The 18,344-nt window shown below is 44.6% G+C and overlaps 1 protein-coding gene across 2 annotated transcripts in view; it reads right to left on the reverse strand.

Moving 5' to 3' along the window:
* ENPP6 (ectonucleotide pyrophosphatase/phosphodiesterase 6) overlaps nucleotides 1-18,344 on the reverse strand; it is a 62,778-nt gene that overhangs the window by 18,136 nt on the left and 26,298 nt on the right. For both annotated transcript variants that reach the window (XM_077477292.1, XM_077477291.1), the window contains 2 exons: nucleotides 11,115-11,256; nucleotides 699-878 (listed from right to left, as the gene is read on the reverse strand). In XM_077477292.1, coding sequence (XP_077333418.1) covers nucleotides 699-878; nucleotides 11,115-11,256 — 322 coding nt within the window. The remainder of the gene's footprint in view (nucleotides 1-698; nucleotides 879-11,114; nucleotides 11,257-18,344) is intronic.

Consider the following 18,344-nt stretch of genomic DNA (forward strand, 5'->3'; position numbering starts at 1 on the left):
GTGAGACCCGCCTGGGTGAACGAACGGATGAACCTCTAAAACTTCCTGCTTTCACCAAGCGAAGATTAGAGTACATGTAAGACGGTCAGTACGACAGATGATCGGACTGCCGAACGGAGTCAGAGCTCCATTAAGCCTCAGTTTCGCCAACTGATATAGCTAAGGTTCCTTAGCGGTGTCTCCCCGCCGGAGGAAACACCATAACTGAGGAGCAGAGGGAGGACGAGGCTTAAATCTTGAAATTGAAGGCGGTATTTCCTGAGAGGGGAGGAGCCAGGGTCTCTCTAAGGTGGCTGTCCTGAAAGACGAACTTGGGAAAATTATATTATATTATATATTATACACATACACATACACACACTCCAGCAATACATACCAAACTGAGCATGTACACCTTGTCCCCTAATGTTCTATCAGGAGATGGATTGGAGTCTGTGGAAGGAGGTGGATTATCAGGTTCCACAGTGAGAACAACAAGCATGCTTTACTGCATATACAGACTGATTTTACTGTTGTGGGTTTAGTAACACTTTAACAGACCCAATAAGAGCAAATAAAAGATAGGTATTGTTAAAGTTTACATTACACTTTAAAATGTCAGTTTGTCTCAGCACCATGGTTTATTTTGTCAACTATAAAATGGCAATGAAAGAGACTGATTAATTATGTGATTTGACAGATTTTCTAGTCTCACTTACCTTAGAAAGCTTCCCTTCCACAGGCCAGAGGCTCACCACAGGACCTCTATCCTTCATCTGTAAAATGTCATTGAAATCAATGTAATTTTGAAGCTCTATTACTTTGTCCATCCAAAATATGTCCGTCATCCCATGATCAGAAAACATAATTATATTTAACTCATCCTTAAGGCCACTGTCCTGGAAATAGACAAAAAAAAAAAAAAAAAAAAAAACTACAATAAGAGGCAATATAGGAGTCTTGTAAAAGGATAAAAGCAAGGGGCTGTTTCAAAAGGCTTTGTTCACGTCAAATGGATTTTTTTTTTCTTATACGTCTAAGAGAATGTAAACTTGAAGCTGGTTAGAATTAGGCTTAGGGCATTTTTACCAAATGCCAACAAAAATACCTGAATAAAAACACTCGACGAGATGCACATTAATGTCAGTGTTTTCATCAAACTGTGTGCTGGGTCTGTACAGTGGAATACCTGCCTAGGTCCTCCCCCATATTAGAATTAACAGAACTCTGGAGATCCACAAATTGTATATTATTTAAGAACCATCTCAGGCCACATTACTTCAACATGTGTGGTGTAGCGTGACAAAAAGACAAGAGACAGTTTGACAAGTCCTTTAATAAAAAGGTCTTCTTCCTCCTTCCTTCCACTTCCTCCATGGGGGGACCCCACGCCCTTCTGTTCTTGAATTTTGAGCCAGCAAATCTTTTTTTACATTCAGCTGTCAGCAGGGAACCCTGCTGACAGTTGCTGACTCATCGGTTGCTAAGGACACGGCAGCTGGGTTCCCGGCCCACTCCTTAGCAACCGGCTATATACAGTGAATGTAAAGCAAAATAAAAAAAATAAACACAAAATGCAAATTGTGGTTAAAAAAAAAGCTCAAAGCGCGTCAGAAACGCTCAAAAGCAACATGCATAGATGTGAATAGAGCCTAAGGGAACATGTATAGGCTTCACTGAACATAAACTCTGCATATGCAGGTGACATATTTTATATTCATCAGCTGCTCAGCTGCACACAATCCTCCCAGTGCTAATGGCAGAACTGCATAGGTTTGGGCAATTATCAAACTAAGATCAATTACACAAAATCTGAAATTCTGCCAAATGTCCCTGCGGACCTGTCTTCCCTACAACAAGGATTCCCTTCCATATTTAGGTACATATGTTCTAAGCAGTGCAATAGGCCTTCAGTGTGTTGCGGGCCAAGGAGTGGTTAAAGAGCTGGGTTACGTTGGCAAGGTGCGGCTTTGGTGCATCATTGGCAGTGACCAAGGTGGGACAGGAGCAGTCGGTGGGCCGGTTCCAGCAGCAATGTGAAATGAAATTTAAATGAGACAGCGCATCTGCTGCGATATTGCATTTGGCTGGAACATGCTTGTAGTTAACATTAAACTGGTGATGGAGTGACAACTGCACCAGCCTGCACAGGAAGGACATGGAGAGAGATTTGGACCTGCCCTAATTGATGTCGGCCGTGGCCCGATTGTCTGTAGAAAAGACCATAATTTTGTCCTGTCCAGGTGTGGCTCCAGATCTGAGCTGCTGCCACGGTGGGATACAGCATGAACAGTGATGAAGACTGAGTGAAACCAGGGATTAAAAGGATTTCTGGGGCCAAGGTTCGGTGAACCAGTGGCAGGCACAAACTAGTTTAGTACACCCTTGTGGAAGGGCGAGCCATGGATGACCGTCCTGATACAGGCTAGCTTGTCGGGAGGCAGACTGGCCTGCATGACGCGCGTGTCCAGAGTGATGCCTAGGAAGGTGATTGAGTATGCCGGGCCTTCCATTTTATGTTTGGCTATGGGCATGTTGAGGTTTGCTAAAACACCACTCTTAACCTGTCTAGGAGTACTGGGGGTGTGCCTGGCTGTTCGATGAGCAGAAAATCATCAAGGTAATGGATGACCATATGACAGTGGTCTTGGTGCGATAGGATCCATGTAAGGGACTGGGCAAAACACTGAACAGCTACAGGCTGCTTTTGGACCCGAAGGTCAATTTGGTGGCAAAATAATAGGAATCCCTCCATTTAGTGCTGTGCCACCACCAGAGGGTTGGCTCGATAGGCAGAAGCTTGAACGCATCTGAGATGTCTGCTTTGGACAGCCAGGCACTGGGTCCTATTTTAATGATGGCCTGGATGGCTAAGTTGACCGATGCGTATTTAAGGTAGAATTCCTCAAAGGAATCAGGAAATTCAGACCCGAGGTGTGTGAGAAATAAAAAACGTCAGAAAATCATATACTAAGCAGGGTTTATTGGAGAACTTGCATTTGACAGGCCCAACAGGGCTGACTCTGCATCTGAAAAGGTGACTGTGGGAAGAGGCAGATGATGAAGCCTCTGTCTAGTACAGCCTGTAGCAGTGAGTCTATGGCCTATTCACCGATAGCCGCTGGCTGGAGGTTTCTTGCATTTGCGAGTGGAGTGGGGTAGAGTGATGAGGCCGGTGTGGAATCTTGCTGTGAAGCCATGTACCAGGAATATAGCCAGTGCAGAGGCAGGCATGTGGATAGGTAGAACTTCAACCAATGGAGATCTATCTGGCTTAGTCAACTTGTTTAACTGCTTCGAGTGACATTTGACCTTTAGATGTGCCTTTTGGAATGCTGGGACAAGGTGAGCAGGGAGGGTGGTAGGTGTAGCTGCAGGACCTACCTGCAGGAGGAGATGATAGCACTGGATCGTGACTAGGGTCGGAGTGTCACAAGTGTGCGCGCCCACCTCCAGAGCTGTCGCTTTGGTTTGGACATCAAAAAACTCCTGTGGATAAGGAGGAGACCAAGGAGTGTAGCTAGGAAATGGCCCCAGAGATGAACTGCAGGAATGCCTGTAGTGGCTGGCAGCAGGAGGAGGAATCTGAAAAGCTCTGCCTATCTGGCCGTAGTGGGGTAAGGCATGCCCTTGCATCTCAGTTCTGCTATGAGCTTGGGGATGGTCCTAGGAACCTAGGACTTGGGAACAAGTCTCTGCCACAGACGTTGTTGTATAAACATGCAAGGATAAGTCTCTGCCACAGACGTTGTTGAGCACGTAAGAAAACTAAACTTGTAGAACACTAGTGTGATACCTGGATCTTTCAGCCAGCTTGGCAAGATCCACGAGACTGGATTCACTTTGGTACTTCAGCCCTTCCAGGCTCTTGCTAAGAAACCAACCCGTACGTGGGCTTCTTCTGAAGAGTCCTCCCCTGGAATGCTATGAAGCTAATGGGTCTCTCCCAAACCGGAGATGGCACCCAAACACCTCAGAATCCTCCTTTAGTTTCCTTGCCTCAGGCTAGCCAGCCCCGAGACAACAAGTCGGGTGGATCCGCACCACAGGCCATAGCCTTCCTGGGGATTGGTCAGGAGGACCAGGACCATGAAGTCAGCGCATCCTTCTGGACCGGAACCCCGAACCACGTGACATCCGCATCTTAAGTACCCTCTCCCAGAAAGCACAGCAAGAGCGCCACTCCCACTGGGCGGGCTCAGAGAGAGAGTAATCTTAAAAGCACCTAACCAGACTGTAGTTCCATGCCTGCCAGAAGGAACAGTGCCCCCTGTGGCCAGGCTGAACATCCCATAGTCCAGTCAGACTGATGCTGCGGTCCAAATTTAGACAATTTCACCCAAACCAAACTGCAGTTCAGGTGTAACCTTAAATTAAAATTTTTAAACTCACTGCAAAGCTACTGACGTTTTTAGAACATTATTTTAATGTCCAGTGTGCATGAGGCCTTAAAGGTCAGTGAAAAAAATAAAAAAATAAAAATAAAACCCACCACACACACACACACACACACACACACACACACACATCTTCTATGAATGGCTAAAACCCGCTAATGTCTCTTAAAAAAGGGAACTACAGTTTTATTGGAAGAAAAAGCCAGGTGTACGATATACATTACAAGGATTTTAACAAATTGTACTGCAGAATCTTACCTGCTTCTGTTCTGTTAAAACTTAGACATACACTCTACAGCCACTATTAAATACACCTTGCTAGTACCGGTTTTGACCCCCCTTTGCCTTCAGAACTGCGTTAATTCTTCGTGGCATAGATTGAACATAGTGTTGGAAACATTCCTCAGAGATTTTGGCCCATATTGACATGATAGCATCATGCTGCTGCTGCAGATTTGCCAACTGCACATCCATGATGCAAATCTTCCACTACATCCCAAAGGTGCTCTATTAGATTGAGATCTGGTAACTGTGGAGGCCATTGGAGTCCAGTGAATTCAATGTCATGTTCAAGAAACCAGTGGTGAGAGGATTTGAGCTTTATGCATTATCCTGCTGGAAGTAGCCATCAGAAGGTTGGTAAACTGTAGTCATAAAGGGATGGACATGATCAGCAACAATACTCAGGTAGGTTGTGGCATTTAAACAATGCTCAATTGGTACTATAGGGCCCAAAACATGCCAAGAAAACATCCTCCACATCATTACACAGCCACCACCAGCCTGAACCATTGATACAAAGCAGGATGGAATAAATGCTTTCATGTTGTTTACAACAATTTCTGACTCCATCATCTGAACGTTGTAGCTGAAATCAAGACTCAGACCAGGCAACATTTTCCAATCTTCTTGTCCAATTTTGGTGAGCCTATGCAAATTGTAGCCTCGGTTTCCTGTTCTTAGCTGATAGGAGTGGCACCCAGTGTGGTATTCTGCTGCTGTAGCCCATCTGCTTCAAGGTTCGATGTTATGTGCATTGAGAGATGGTATTCTGCATACCTTGTTTGTAACGAATGGTTGAGTTACTGTTGCCTTTCTATCATCTCGAACCAGTCTGTCCACTCTCCTCTAACCTTTGACATCAACAAGGCACTTCTTCCACAGAACTTCCACCCCTGGTTATTTTCTCTTTTTTGGACAATTCTCTGTAAACCCTAGAGATGGTTGTGCATGAAAATCCCAGTAGATCAGCAGTTTTTGAAATTCTCAGACCAGCGAGTCTGGTACCAACAACCATGCCACGTTCAAGTTCACTTAAATCCCCTTTCTTGCCCATTCTAATGCTCGGTTTGAACTTCAGCAAGTCATCTTTACCACGTCTAGATGCCTAAATGCATTGAGTTGCTGCCATGTGATTGGCTGGTCAGCAGCTTGTGATACCAAGCAATTGAATAGGTGTACCTAATAAAGTGGCTCGTGAGTGTATATTCCAATCAGCTGAGTGCTGAATTAGAGGTTCTAACTGGTAAGTAATATGCTCAGCATATAAAAGTATAGGTATGCCCATAAGGGAACACTGGGAAAGTATGAAAGCTTATGGAGTAGGTGGCTTGACACTCTGGAAATGACCCCTCCTAGATCTTGAGATATCTCTGGGAATGGGATACTGCTAATATTACTTATAGGTTAAGTAAGGCACTGGCCCTCACAGAGGACACCTGAGGATTTTCTGCTGACTTGAAAAGATGCATGTGGAATTGGGGGTGGGTCTATGGCACTCTTTGTAGGAGTTATCCATATAGGAAGGGTCCCCAACAACTCTATTGTGGCTCAGTTAGTTAGTTAGAATATATACTGTGATTATTTTGGTTCTTGCTTATTGTAGAATTTCTCACTATATATAGGCTTTTTAACATTCGAATGTTAACCATTAATACTGTGTGTTTCTATTACCTGAACCAAAAATCTACAGTAACTTTTGCTCTGAACCTTTAGTGGGTATTCATTACCATGCAATGTGCTTTGAAAACAGTTTTACTCTGGCAATATTTAACTGAAATAAACTGCAGTATGTTTGTTGCGTGTGATTATTCAGTCCCTTACAACCTCAGCTGCATAGCCATAGAAAGCAATTGTGTTGTGTCCACGCAGCATATTCTACATGGTTACATAGTGGGCGAAGTTGAAAAAAGTACAACCTATGTATGTGATTTTATGTCAGTATTACATTGTATATCCCTTTATGTTGTGGTCGTTTGGGTGCCCAATAGGTTTTTGAAATTATCGATGCTCTCTGCTGAAACCACTGCTTGTGGAAGAGAGTTCCACATCATAACCCTCTTACAGTAAAGAACCCTCTACGCAGTTTAAGGTTAAACCACTTTTCTTCTAGTTTTAGTGAATGGCCGTGTGTCTTATTAAATTCCCTTTCACAGAAAAGTTTTATCCCTATTGTGGGGTCACCAGTACAGGATTTGTACATTGAAATCATCCCCTCTCAAGCGTCTCCACTCCAGAGAGAATAAGCTCAGTGCTTGTAACCTTTCCTTATAACCAAGGTCCTCCAGTCCCTTTATTAGTTTTGTTGCCCTTCTCTGGACTGTCTGCAGTTCCAGGACAGCCTTCCTGAGGACTGGTGCCCAGAACCGGACAGCTTACTCCAGGTGCGGCCGGACCAGAGTCTTGTAGAGCAGGAGAAATATTGTTTTATCTCTGGAGTTAATCCCCTTTTTAAATGCATGCCGATATTCTGTTTGCTTTGCTTGCAGCAGCTTGGCACTGCATGCCATTGCTGAGCCTGTCATCTACTAGAACCCCCAGGTCCTTTTCCATCCTTGATTCCCCCAGAGGTTCTCCCCCTAGTGAGTAGATTGCATTCATATTTTTGCCATCCAAATGCATTATTTTACATTTTCTACATTAAACTTCTTTTGCCATGTAGTTGTCCACCCCATTCATTTGTTCAGATCTTCCTGCAAGGTTTCCACATCCTGCAGAGAAGTTATTTCCCTGCTTAGCTTAGTATCATCCGCAAATACAGAGATTGAGTTGTTTATCCCATCCTCCAGGTCGTTTATGAATACATTAAATAGGATTGGTCCCAGGACAGAACTCTAGGCGACCCCACTTTACGCCCGGACCATTCTGAGTACTCCCCATTTAGCTCTAGCTTCTGAACTCACCCCTGCCAGTTTTCAATCCATGTACTCACCCTATGGTCCATGCCACGGACCTTATTTTGTACAGTAAACATTTATGGGGAACTGTGTCAAATGCTTTTGCAAAATCCAGATACACCACATTGATGGGCCTTCCTTTATCTAGATGGCAGCTCACCTTCTCATAAAAAGGTTAATAGATTGGTTTGATAAGAATGATTCTCCATGAATTCAAGCCAATTAATGATACTGTTTTCATTACTAAAATCTTGTATATAGTCCCTCATCTCCTCCAAGAGCTTGCATACAATTGAGGTTAGGCCAACGGATCTGTAATTCCCAGGGATGCAACTTAACCCTTTTTTAATATTGGTTCTACGATACAATGCTCCGCTAAACACTTTAACTGAAAATATTTTCTAACTCGTACAAATGAAAATTAGAGCATCCAACTTAAAATGTCTGATCAAACTACAAATCAAATTGATTCAGAAAGCCAAAAATTATTAAATTTTGCATTTGTGATTTTGCCAGGTCAGTGAATAGGTTAGAATACACACACACAGGATTCTGCTTTTGTATCAATTTTAAAGGTTCTTGAAATATAGTTTTTTGACATATCCCCTATGTCTCAAAGGGATTGGTTTTACTACAGAGGAAACAGGCGTAAAAATGAAAAATCAGCAGCTACAAATACTGTAGCTGCTGACTTTTAGGACTCATTCACACGTGCGTTTGGTGGCGGAAAAACCACATGGTTGAAAAGGCAGCAGCCAGGGATGTACACATGATGCAGCCGTGATGCTGTGCTTTGTAGTCACAGAAGGAGCTATACCCCAAGTGAATAGAGCCGAAGTGTGGTGGTTAAAACAGAGTTAAAAACAAGCCTTAGGGTCCTTTCACACGGGGCGGATCAGTGCTGATCCGACCTGCGGATATCCGTTTGCTCAGTGGGGATCACTCAGTCGATCCCTGCTGAGCAGGGAGATGACAGGTCCGTCTCTGCATACTGCGCAGGGAGGGACCTGTCATAGCACCGCTCTCCCCTATGGGAGATCGGATGACGACGGACCACAGTGTCCATCGTCAAACGATCCGATGACGGATGGAAAAAATAGCTTTTTCCTCCGTCACACTTTGTCGGAGCGGGTCGGATGTCAGCGGACTTGTCACCGCTGACATCCGATGCTCCATAGAGCTCTATGGAGCATCCGTTCAGGTCCGCCTGAAAAACTGACAGGCGGACCTGAACGGATCGTCAGTGTGAAAGGGGCCTAAAAGTGGTTGTACACCCTGTACAACCACTTTTACCCCCAGGTAAGCCTTAATATATAGGCTTACCTGTAGGTGCTGGAAATATAGCCTAAACCTCCACGGTTTAGGAGATAGTTACAAAAAAGCCATGCACTGATGACTATGGCGTATGCACACTTTATAAAGGGCAGATCGCGCAGTTTCTAATAGGGGTCATGCCATGACTGGCAGCTCCCGCGCGCATATATATAGCACGGTTCAATCCGTCATCCGAAAATGAAGAGTATGGCACAACTGCAAACCTACCAAAACATTGCCGTCCACCTAAACTGACAGGTTGGGCAAGGAGAGCATTAATCAGAGAAGCAGTCAAGAGGCCCATGGTAACTCTGGAGGAGCTGCAGAGATCCACAGCTCAGGTGGGAGAATCTGTCCACAGAACTATTAGTCCTGCACTCCACAAACCTGGCCTTTATGCAAGAGTGGCAAGAAGAAAGCCATTGTTGAAAGAAAGCCATAAGAAGTTGAACTTTTTGGCCTCAAAAGCAAAAGATATGCGTTTCAGAAAACTAACACACCATCCCCACTGTGAAACATGTGGTAGAGACATACCCAAAAAGACTTACAGCTGTAATTGCAGCGAAAGGTGGTTCTACAAAGAATCGAAAACAAATGCACGCCACACTTTTCACATACTTGTAAAAAATGTTGAAAAACCATTTATCATTTTCCTTCCGCTTCACAATTATGTGCCACATGACAAAATGTGGGAACTTTCAAGGGGTATGAATACTTTTTCAAGGCACTGTATGGCTTTCCTCCTCTTCCTTGCCACCTGTCAAACACCTCTGAAAAGCAGTCTGAGCATATATAGGCTGTCACTTGATGACTTGGACATTCACCAGATGGCAGCCTGCAGTGAGACTGCTCCTGTATCTTCCTGGGATATGTGACGTTATCCCAGGAGGCTGCAGGTGGGGGTGTTTTTGGGGGATGGCGAATAGATGCAATGTCATTTTCACCTTGGTGAGGAATGAAGAAGTGAGATTGGGTACAGGCAAAAACTTCAGTCTCACAGTAAAAACAAAAAAAAAAAAACCTGGCATTTCTTAATGGGGTGGGGGTGTTGGATTATGAGGGGAATTTTTATGTTCGAGTAAAGGTCAGCTTTAAAAATGACAAAACAGGACAATAGCTTTTTATTCATAGCTGGGTCTCTTGTACATCTAGGGTTTTGAAAAGGAAAAAGTTCAGAATATTGAGACGAAGCCCTGGTGGGCAGGGCAAAACACCTAAAAAATAAAATAAAAATAAAAATAAAAACAAATGGGAAAGTGGCGCTGTTAATTAATAGTCTTAAGATCTTATTGTCCATTCAGAGGAATGCAGTTCTAATTTGGAGATGAAATAATAATGATTAAAAAGCAAGTGGGAGAAAAACCTTTGTGTTTTCTTAGCAACAAGTCCATATTCCAGGGCAAGCCTTCAGAGGGGAGTTGGAAGCAGAGGGCAAAACACCTAACCCAGGATGGGAGAGCTCCCTCCCGCCCGGCTGTCATTAAGAATGAAGGCTGAGCAGGAAGCAGTTAAAGTACACTTTCAGCTCTGTAGCCACCTAAATACATTTAAATTGAGTCTGCCAGTTGCTCCCTCCTGCACTATCCACAGCAGGACTGGTAAAAATCTAGTTCCAGGTTGCTGCACATTATTTGTACCAAAGATTTGTATGGGATGTACTTGCAGCTGCAACGTTTGCATGTAAATCCAACATTTTAAACAGGCTTTATTTAGAGTAGTGGTCTCCAAATCTGCAGCCTGGATGTGACCCTTTGCATGCCTTTATCCAGCCCATGAGGCACTGTTCCTCTCACTGATATGAGTAATTATTCCTCCCACTGACACCAAGAATGAAGCGCCATTCCTTCCACTAACACCAACAGTGGGACACTATTCCTTCTACAATCCTCCTAACAATAAGGCACTATTCCTTCCACTAACACCAACGGTGGAGTCACAATTCCTCCCACTAATATAAACAAATGGTTACTATTTCTCCTTCTACTGACCACAGGCACTATGTATTTTTTTTCTCCCACTGACCACCAAGCCTGAGAAATCTTCTACTCCAAATGAAGATGTGGCATTTTCTACTCCCAAAGCCTGAAGGATAGTAAACTGGCTTGTTCTGTAGGTTTGGAGCACCCTACTTTACAGAAATGTTGGGATCTCATTGACTGACTTCAGGCAACTTCTCCACTTTTTCCCCAATTCAATTCCTCAGGCTGCTCGACAGATTTCAATTATTAAATCTATGGAACATAATTACCCTGATTTTTTGGTCCAGACTTTGCAGGACTTGGTCTACAGCTTTAGTGGCATTTTTTCTTTGGTCAGACCAGGGTCCATAGTGATGACCTTCTATATCTATCCGTTCGTAGTAGACAGCAGCCATGTCAGCATCCCCATTCCTGGAAGCAAAATCAATACATAAAAGCATATACCTTTAACCTAAATAATTACATAATACTCTATACACATGTAAACATATGAGGGTTATTAGTGTATTTATTGGTGGACATAAACTCTTACATTACACAACATGGAATATATCAGGTAGGAATTATGTGCAGGTGGTACTGGAGATTGCAACTACAATTGAGCACTTAACATTATGGCTATTCAGAAGGTGACTGGGCTGGGGGACATTTGCCTAAGTAGAGATGCCTCACCATTCAGGTGTGTAAACCAGTGACAAATGTTAGGTATTTTATAGCATATTCAGGCCTGCAGTGACCATTGTTCCTTGGAGAGGTCATGTGACCGAATACAGAGAGCCGCACAAAAGGAAGATCATGGTGAAAGATGTGAAAAGGTGTGTCAAAATAAAATATATCCTTTAGCCCTTGTACACACTGTCGGACATTCCGACGGATGTTGTCTGATAATCCGACTGTGTGTGGACTCCATCGGACTGTTTCCGTCTGAATATCCGACGGACAAAGTTTTAGAGCTAGGCCATAAAACTTTCCGACAACATGATCCGATCGGCCTTTGTCCGATTGTGTGTAGAGAATTCCGTCGAACAAAGTGCCACGTATGCTCAGATCAAATTCCTAGACCAAAGCTATTGGCTACTAGCCTGAACATAGTCCTGTCGTAACGAAATAATGTTGTCACGTTACGTACGATCGGATTTTCCGACAACTTTGTCCGACCGCGTGTATGCAAAACAAGTTTCGGACAAAATCTGACGGATTTTGTTGTCGGAATGTCCGACCGTGTATACAAGGGCTAAGAGTTTGTGCATCTCATGACTCGAGCTGTATTGATCTGCACAGATCAAAACAAGCTCAACGCAAGGGGCACAAACAAAAACAATGTTTTTAATGTGCCCTGTTCACACCTCAATGTTATGTTGAGGTGGTCTGCAGTGTGCTATGAAAATAAAAAATTAAGACATACTGCATTTTGATTTAGCACAACTCACAATGCATCGTAACGTGCTGCAAAGCGCAGACTTGAATGAGGGGTCATTTCGCTACATTATGACTGCCACATAATAAGTCACCATGGCACACGTTGCATGGTTAACTTTCTTTAGCCCACAGAAAATCAGTCTGTACAATCAAAAGGCTAGTTGGAAGTTACCCAGTCCACCCAAGCTTCTACTTTATTCTATTTGCATGCTTAGAGCTTAGAGTCTATTGTGCATTGAATCAAACTGAATCTTTCTCATCTGCTGGCTTAAAGCTGAATTCTGAGCAGATATAAAAGCACAAGATGTAAACCCAAATTTTTTTTTATTTTTGATGTCATAATGTAGAGCAGTGATGGCGAAGCTTGGCACCCCAGATGTTTTGGAACTACGTTTCCCATGATGCTCATGCACTCTTCAGTGTAGTGGAGCATCATGGGAAATGTAGTTTCAAAACATCTGGGGTGCCAAGGTTCGCCATCACTGATGTAGAGTATAAGATTTTCTATCATTTGAGCCCAGTGTTTCCACAAAGTTATTCCATCTCTGAGCAATCCTCTTATTGTTCAGCAAGATAAATCTTGACAAACAGAGAAAAGCTGTGTCAAATCCTCCCCCTTGCTGTGAGTGACAAGCGATTTACATATCTTGTGCACTAGCCTAAGAGACATGCATTATTTTTTTAATTCCCACCCACCTTTCTTCTGCTGTTCTTCTTGGATGTTCCCCACCTCAGCATGATTTGGCATGCTAAAGTCATGTGGTTACTTTCCTGTCTTTTCACTGGATGTTAGAGATCATAGCAGAAGTTCAGTGTAAGAAATACACAGGAGAAAGTGCATATTGACAAGGGGAGTGTAGAGTTGGGTGGGGAGTCTACTGACATCACGACTCCACCCACCGAGCTCCAGACAACAGACCCACCCACAGAATCTGCAGTTTTTCTGGTCGCATAGTAGAGGGGAGTTCTTGGCAGAACACTGGCCATACATGGAGCAAATTTATTTTCTGCACCAAATTACATTTGCTTGTCCCCCCCCCCCCCCCCCCCAATCAATACAGACAGTGTTTTTGTCTGGCATACAACCACGTTAACCACTTCCCTACTGCGCATAGTCATGACGACAGCAGGAACCCTTTGTCCCTCCGGGCCACTGTCATATGACGTCTTTTCCTCCTGAGCCTCTAGGGGGCATGCGCCTGCCATGTCACTAGGCACCTGATGCGCGTGCCCGGAGGCCGCGATGTCCGCTGGGCACCCGCCATTGCCCCCGGACACAGCAGGACCATGGATCTATGTGTGTAAACACACATCCTGTCAGAGGAGACCGATTGTGTTCCCAGTACAGAGGAACACCAATCGGTCTCCTCCCCTTGTGAGTCCCCACCCCCTACAGTTAGAATTACTCCCTAGGAAACATAATTAACCTCTCAATCACCCCCTAGTGTTAACCCCTTCCCTGCCAGTCACATTTACACAGTAAATCAGTACATTTTTTATAGCACTGATCCCTGTATAAATGTAAATGGTCTCAAAATAGTGTAAAAAAGGGTCCGCCACAATATCGCAGTCACAGAAAAAAAAAAAAAAATGTCATAAATGTATCCTCTATTTTGTAGACACTATAACTTTTGCAAACCAATATTACGCTTATTGCGATTTTTTTTAACAAAAAATGTAGAAGAATACATATTGGCCTAAACTGAGGAAATTTTTTATTTTTTTTTACTGGGATATTATAGCAAAAAGTATTTTAACAAAATTGTCGCTTTTTTTGATTATAGAGCAAAAAATAAAAACTGCAGAGGTGATCAAATACCACCAGAAGATTTGTGGGGAAAAAAAAAAATTGGCAAAATTTCATATGGGTACAGTGCTGCATGACCGCGCAATTGTCAAAGTTTAACAGCGCTGAAAGCTGAAAATTGGTCTGGGCAGGAAGGGGGTGAAAATGCCCTGTATTGAGGTGGTTAAGAACTGATAATAGATTATGTGCAAGATCTGAGGGTGCCTTGTTGAGCCTTTGCACCAGGACCTGAGGCTTTTAGTGTGTTCCAAGGTGATGTGATACATAAAAGCAGCAGAGAAAAATAAAAATAAAAAAAATAAATAAAAAAAGGATACAAAAAGCACAAAGAGTAATGGAATTAAGAAAATATTGCGATTGACCCCATTTATTTAAAGGGCAGCCTTACAAAAATGATGCATCATTTTTGTAAGGCCGTGTTTTAATAAATGGAGACATGCCTCCTAAATAGCAACATTTTTTACTGTTTCACTTTTTAATATAGTATCTTACATGAAATACACTTCTCTCTGTTTTGCACCCGTCTAAACAACACAATTTTGAAAAAAAAAAAAAAAAAAAAAAAAAAAAAAAAAAAAGGGGGGGGGGGGGGGGGGAAGTATACATTTTCAGTAGAACAATACAAATAATAAAGGCTTTGAGCCTACTACTTCTGACCTGCTTGTACAGACAAAAAGGTGAACTTGAGAAATCTTAAGGTGTCTGGAGACAGGAAGACCTGGTCTGGGACCTTAAAAATCATCCGTATCCTAAATGGGGAAGTTATGCTTTTCTGGCTCCTCCCCCCTTTCCTCCACTACTTTTAGATATATTTTGCTTGTAGAACCCTCTAGCTAGTGTGCTAGTATACATAGTTGTTAGAGTAGGTAAATTTTGCTTGGCTAACAGAATCTGGGTCAGGAATCAGTGACCCAGGGAGGCTGTATGACTCATCAAGTAGCACCTCTGACAACTCCCCCTGCTCTCCAGAACTTTGGAGAAGCTTCCAGAAGTAGATGGGGGAAGTCTAGGGAGAGCTGCTTGGAGTTTGAGGAGGCCCCCTGCCAATCCCCAGCAAAGTGGGCTGGCAGGAGGTCAGGAACCTCTTAAATACTCTTAGGTCATGCCAGCATGTGGAAGATAGAGAATGAGTGCCAAGGAGGCCATTGGTGGCTCTTGAGGGTGCCCCCTAGTCTGAAGAGGGGGGTGAACTTGAGCCTGGGGCTCGGGTGCTGGAGGGACTCTTTACAACAGGGAGGATATCCTTTCTGGAAGCACAAAAGCAAGTGTGAGGACAGCAAGAGCAAGTCAGCACGTACAGGAGAAGTCAGCTGACTGGGCTGGTGAGCGTGCAGTCTGGGGGGACTGTGGGAAGAGTTTCAGTCAAAGAACTAAGGAGAAGAAGTAACCAGGAGGACTAATGAAAGGGGCAGCTGCAGCCAGGCGGGTTGGCAGTGCCTGAGGAGGTAGTGCTGGGATCAGGAATGCTACACAACAAAAAGGGGCCCAGGGTCCTTGCCTGTAAAGGGCTCTTGCTTTGATCTGGCTTTGCCAGATTTACTAAAAGTGTCTCAGTTGAGTCAGTTTTGAAAGCAAGTGAAGTGCTGGAGGAAGAGGAGGAGTGTATATAGCTTTATGTAGGAAGAGTTGTCCCTTAAGAGTTTTCTGAAGTCAAGAGGGCATCCCACGATAATATTCCCCATCCAAGTTTTATCCCCTCAATAAAAATACAAGAACAAGCACTGGAATGTTTCCCGACTCTGGGAGCCTGTGGAAATTTGGTGCGCCTTGCTATGCAGGGTGGGGTATCCCTTTTCACCAGAGGCTCCTACATGGTATGTGCTACATGTACCCACTCCTGCTCGGATTGTGTAGAAATTTCTGCCTCCCTTACTTTGCCTGCATACTTTTGGGAGAGGGCTGTGGGACCATTAATAAGGCACACCATGCTCATGTATGCACAATGGGAAACTGGCTGTGAAACTGCAAGGAGTCAAATCTGGCTTCCCTTAGTAAACATTCTGGCGCCAGAGACCCGAAGACCAGGGAAGAACCAGCCTGGGTAAGGACAGCCCCCCCGAGGCCTGGGGCAAGGATTCCACAGCGGGGCCCAGCACCAACAGGCCGCACGTTGCAGAGGAAGATACACTGGAGGCTGAGGTAGGGGGTGGCCATCTTGGTACACCCAGACCACCATAATAGGCCCCTCACACTTCCAAAGGCAGATTCTACCCCCCCCCCCCCAGTACTGTATACCACCCAACTAGATTCCAGAGGCCCTGGAGGGCCCAGGGGTGGACATGTAAATTGACTGGGGGTGCATGCGTGGTCGCAGGGACAATGGCAGCATAATTTCCTAGCACCGTGCCATCTGAAGATTTCACTTGGTGGATAAGGCATATCCCGCTAAAAATCACTGTCACATCTACCCCAACCACTGCAGGCGCTATTGGGTAACCGGCGGGTATGTATAATACGCCCTGGAACCGTCCCCGCAACAGATCACAACAGAAATCCTCTCCGGTACGGGGGAAGGCGAAAGGGAAGGGCAGGATGGTGCCCGAACCCGACGATACCACACAGCACTGAGACGATAGCCTGTCACAGTTTCCCCTCTAACCTAACAAGCCCTGTGGACACCAACTCTGAAGCTTTGCTACAGAAATTCCGCACCATAGTAAGGGACGAGATCACCGCAGCCTCTCACAAACTAATCTGCTGAGCTGGTGCAGGGTCTTAAAGAGCTAGGACACCGCACTAATCAGTTGGAAGAGAGGATGGACCCAACAACCACGGTACTGGAGGGACATGAGGAAGAGGTGGAGAAACTGAATGCTGAACTTATAACTCTCCAGGACAAACTTGAGGACTCAGAAAATAGGGCTCGCAGAGGAAATTTGCGTATACACGGCCTCCCGGAGACCATTACAGACCTCCAGGGAACAGCTACAGCGTTCTATCAGGAGCTTGCACCTGATATACCTACGGAATGCCTAGAATTCGACCGTATCCATAGGTCCCTTGCTCCCAAGCCAACTGAGGGCCCCCCAGAGATGTGATCATAAAATTTCACTTCTATAGAACCAAGGAACGGCTTCTCCAAGCGGCCAGAGAATTGCCAGACATTGCATTTCAGGGAAACTCCCTCCAACTTTTTGCAGATCTTTCCCCGATCACTATTGCTAAAAGGCGGAATATGAAGCCCTATCTGCAAATCCTGCAAGCCAGAAACATCCGCCATAGGTGGGGGGTTCCCCTTTAAACTCTCCTTTTATCACCTGGGACGTCAGTTTCACGCCTCATCTTTACCGGATTTAAGGCGGCAATTCCAGGAGCTGCAGTTTGACCTCCCTCCTTCTCAACCCGAGCTTCCGTGGCCCGCCCAGGTCCCTCCCGGGCCCCAACGAGATCCTCACAATCCTCTCAGCACGGATCCCAAGCCCTCCCGTTCTCTCAAGGCCCAGAGGTTTCTACAGATGGACATTGTTAGAAAATTGCTACTTCCACCTTTTGTGTTTTTTTTTATTTTTTTCCCTGCCTTCACACAGCAAGCAGGCATATAGCTCTTGAGCCTGTTGCAATTAATGCCATCGGGAGGCCGGAGCGAAACACCTCTGAACCACACCTGTGATAAGAAGTAAACTAGTCTTTATTTGAATTTCAGACAGACTGTACTGATCCAACCCCGGACTATAGCGGCCCACCTTGCCGGCTGTTGACGGTGGACTGGGGAACCATCTTTATCTTTTCTTGGACAATTGCTGCACTCAGGTAATGACTGACTGCCTTCTCTCCCCCCCCCCCCCCCATTACATAAAATTTTTCAATTCCCCACTTTTTTTTGCTGTTTTATTCATTTTTTCTTCCGATTCTCCCAATATTGACTATTTTTTTATATATTGAGTTCTAATTGTTTTAAATTTCCTCGCTTTTGAATTTTTTCCTCGCCCCCTATTGTCCAGATCTCTGCATACTGGAGGTATTGGGCAGACCATCCCCCCTTCCCCCTCTTTGCCTTTTATCTTTTTTTTTTGTTTTGTCCCTTGGAGGCCGTTCCAGCCGTAAATCATGACACATGATGCCAGGCACTCGTAGTCCTGGGGGCCTTTTACCATGGCCATCTGAGGACTATGGAACATGGGTTTTTTTTTTGTGTGTGTACATACAGTATGGACTTGGCCCCTGATCGCTATTGCCCTGATGGGGTGAGGCCTTGCGCCCGCCCCGCGGTAAACAGGTACACCCTTTTTTAGGTTCAACTCAGATGACACTGGGTTCATGTTGTTTATTCCTG

This window comes from Lithobates pipiens, unplaced genomic scaffold, assembly GCF_037356315.1.
Source record: "Lithobates pipiens isolate NorthernLeopardFrog02 unplaced genomic scaffold, aLitPip1_a1.2 Scaffold_13, whole genome shotgun sequence".
NCBI classification, from domain to species: domain Eukaryota; kingdom Metazoa; phylum Chordata; class Amphibia; order Anura; family Ranidae; genus Lithobates; species Lithobates pipiens.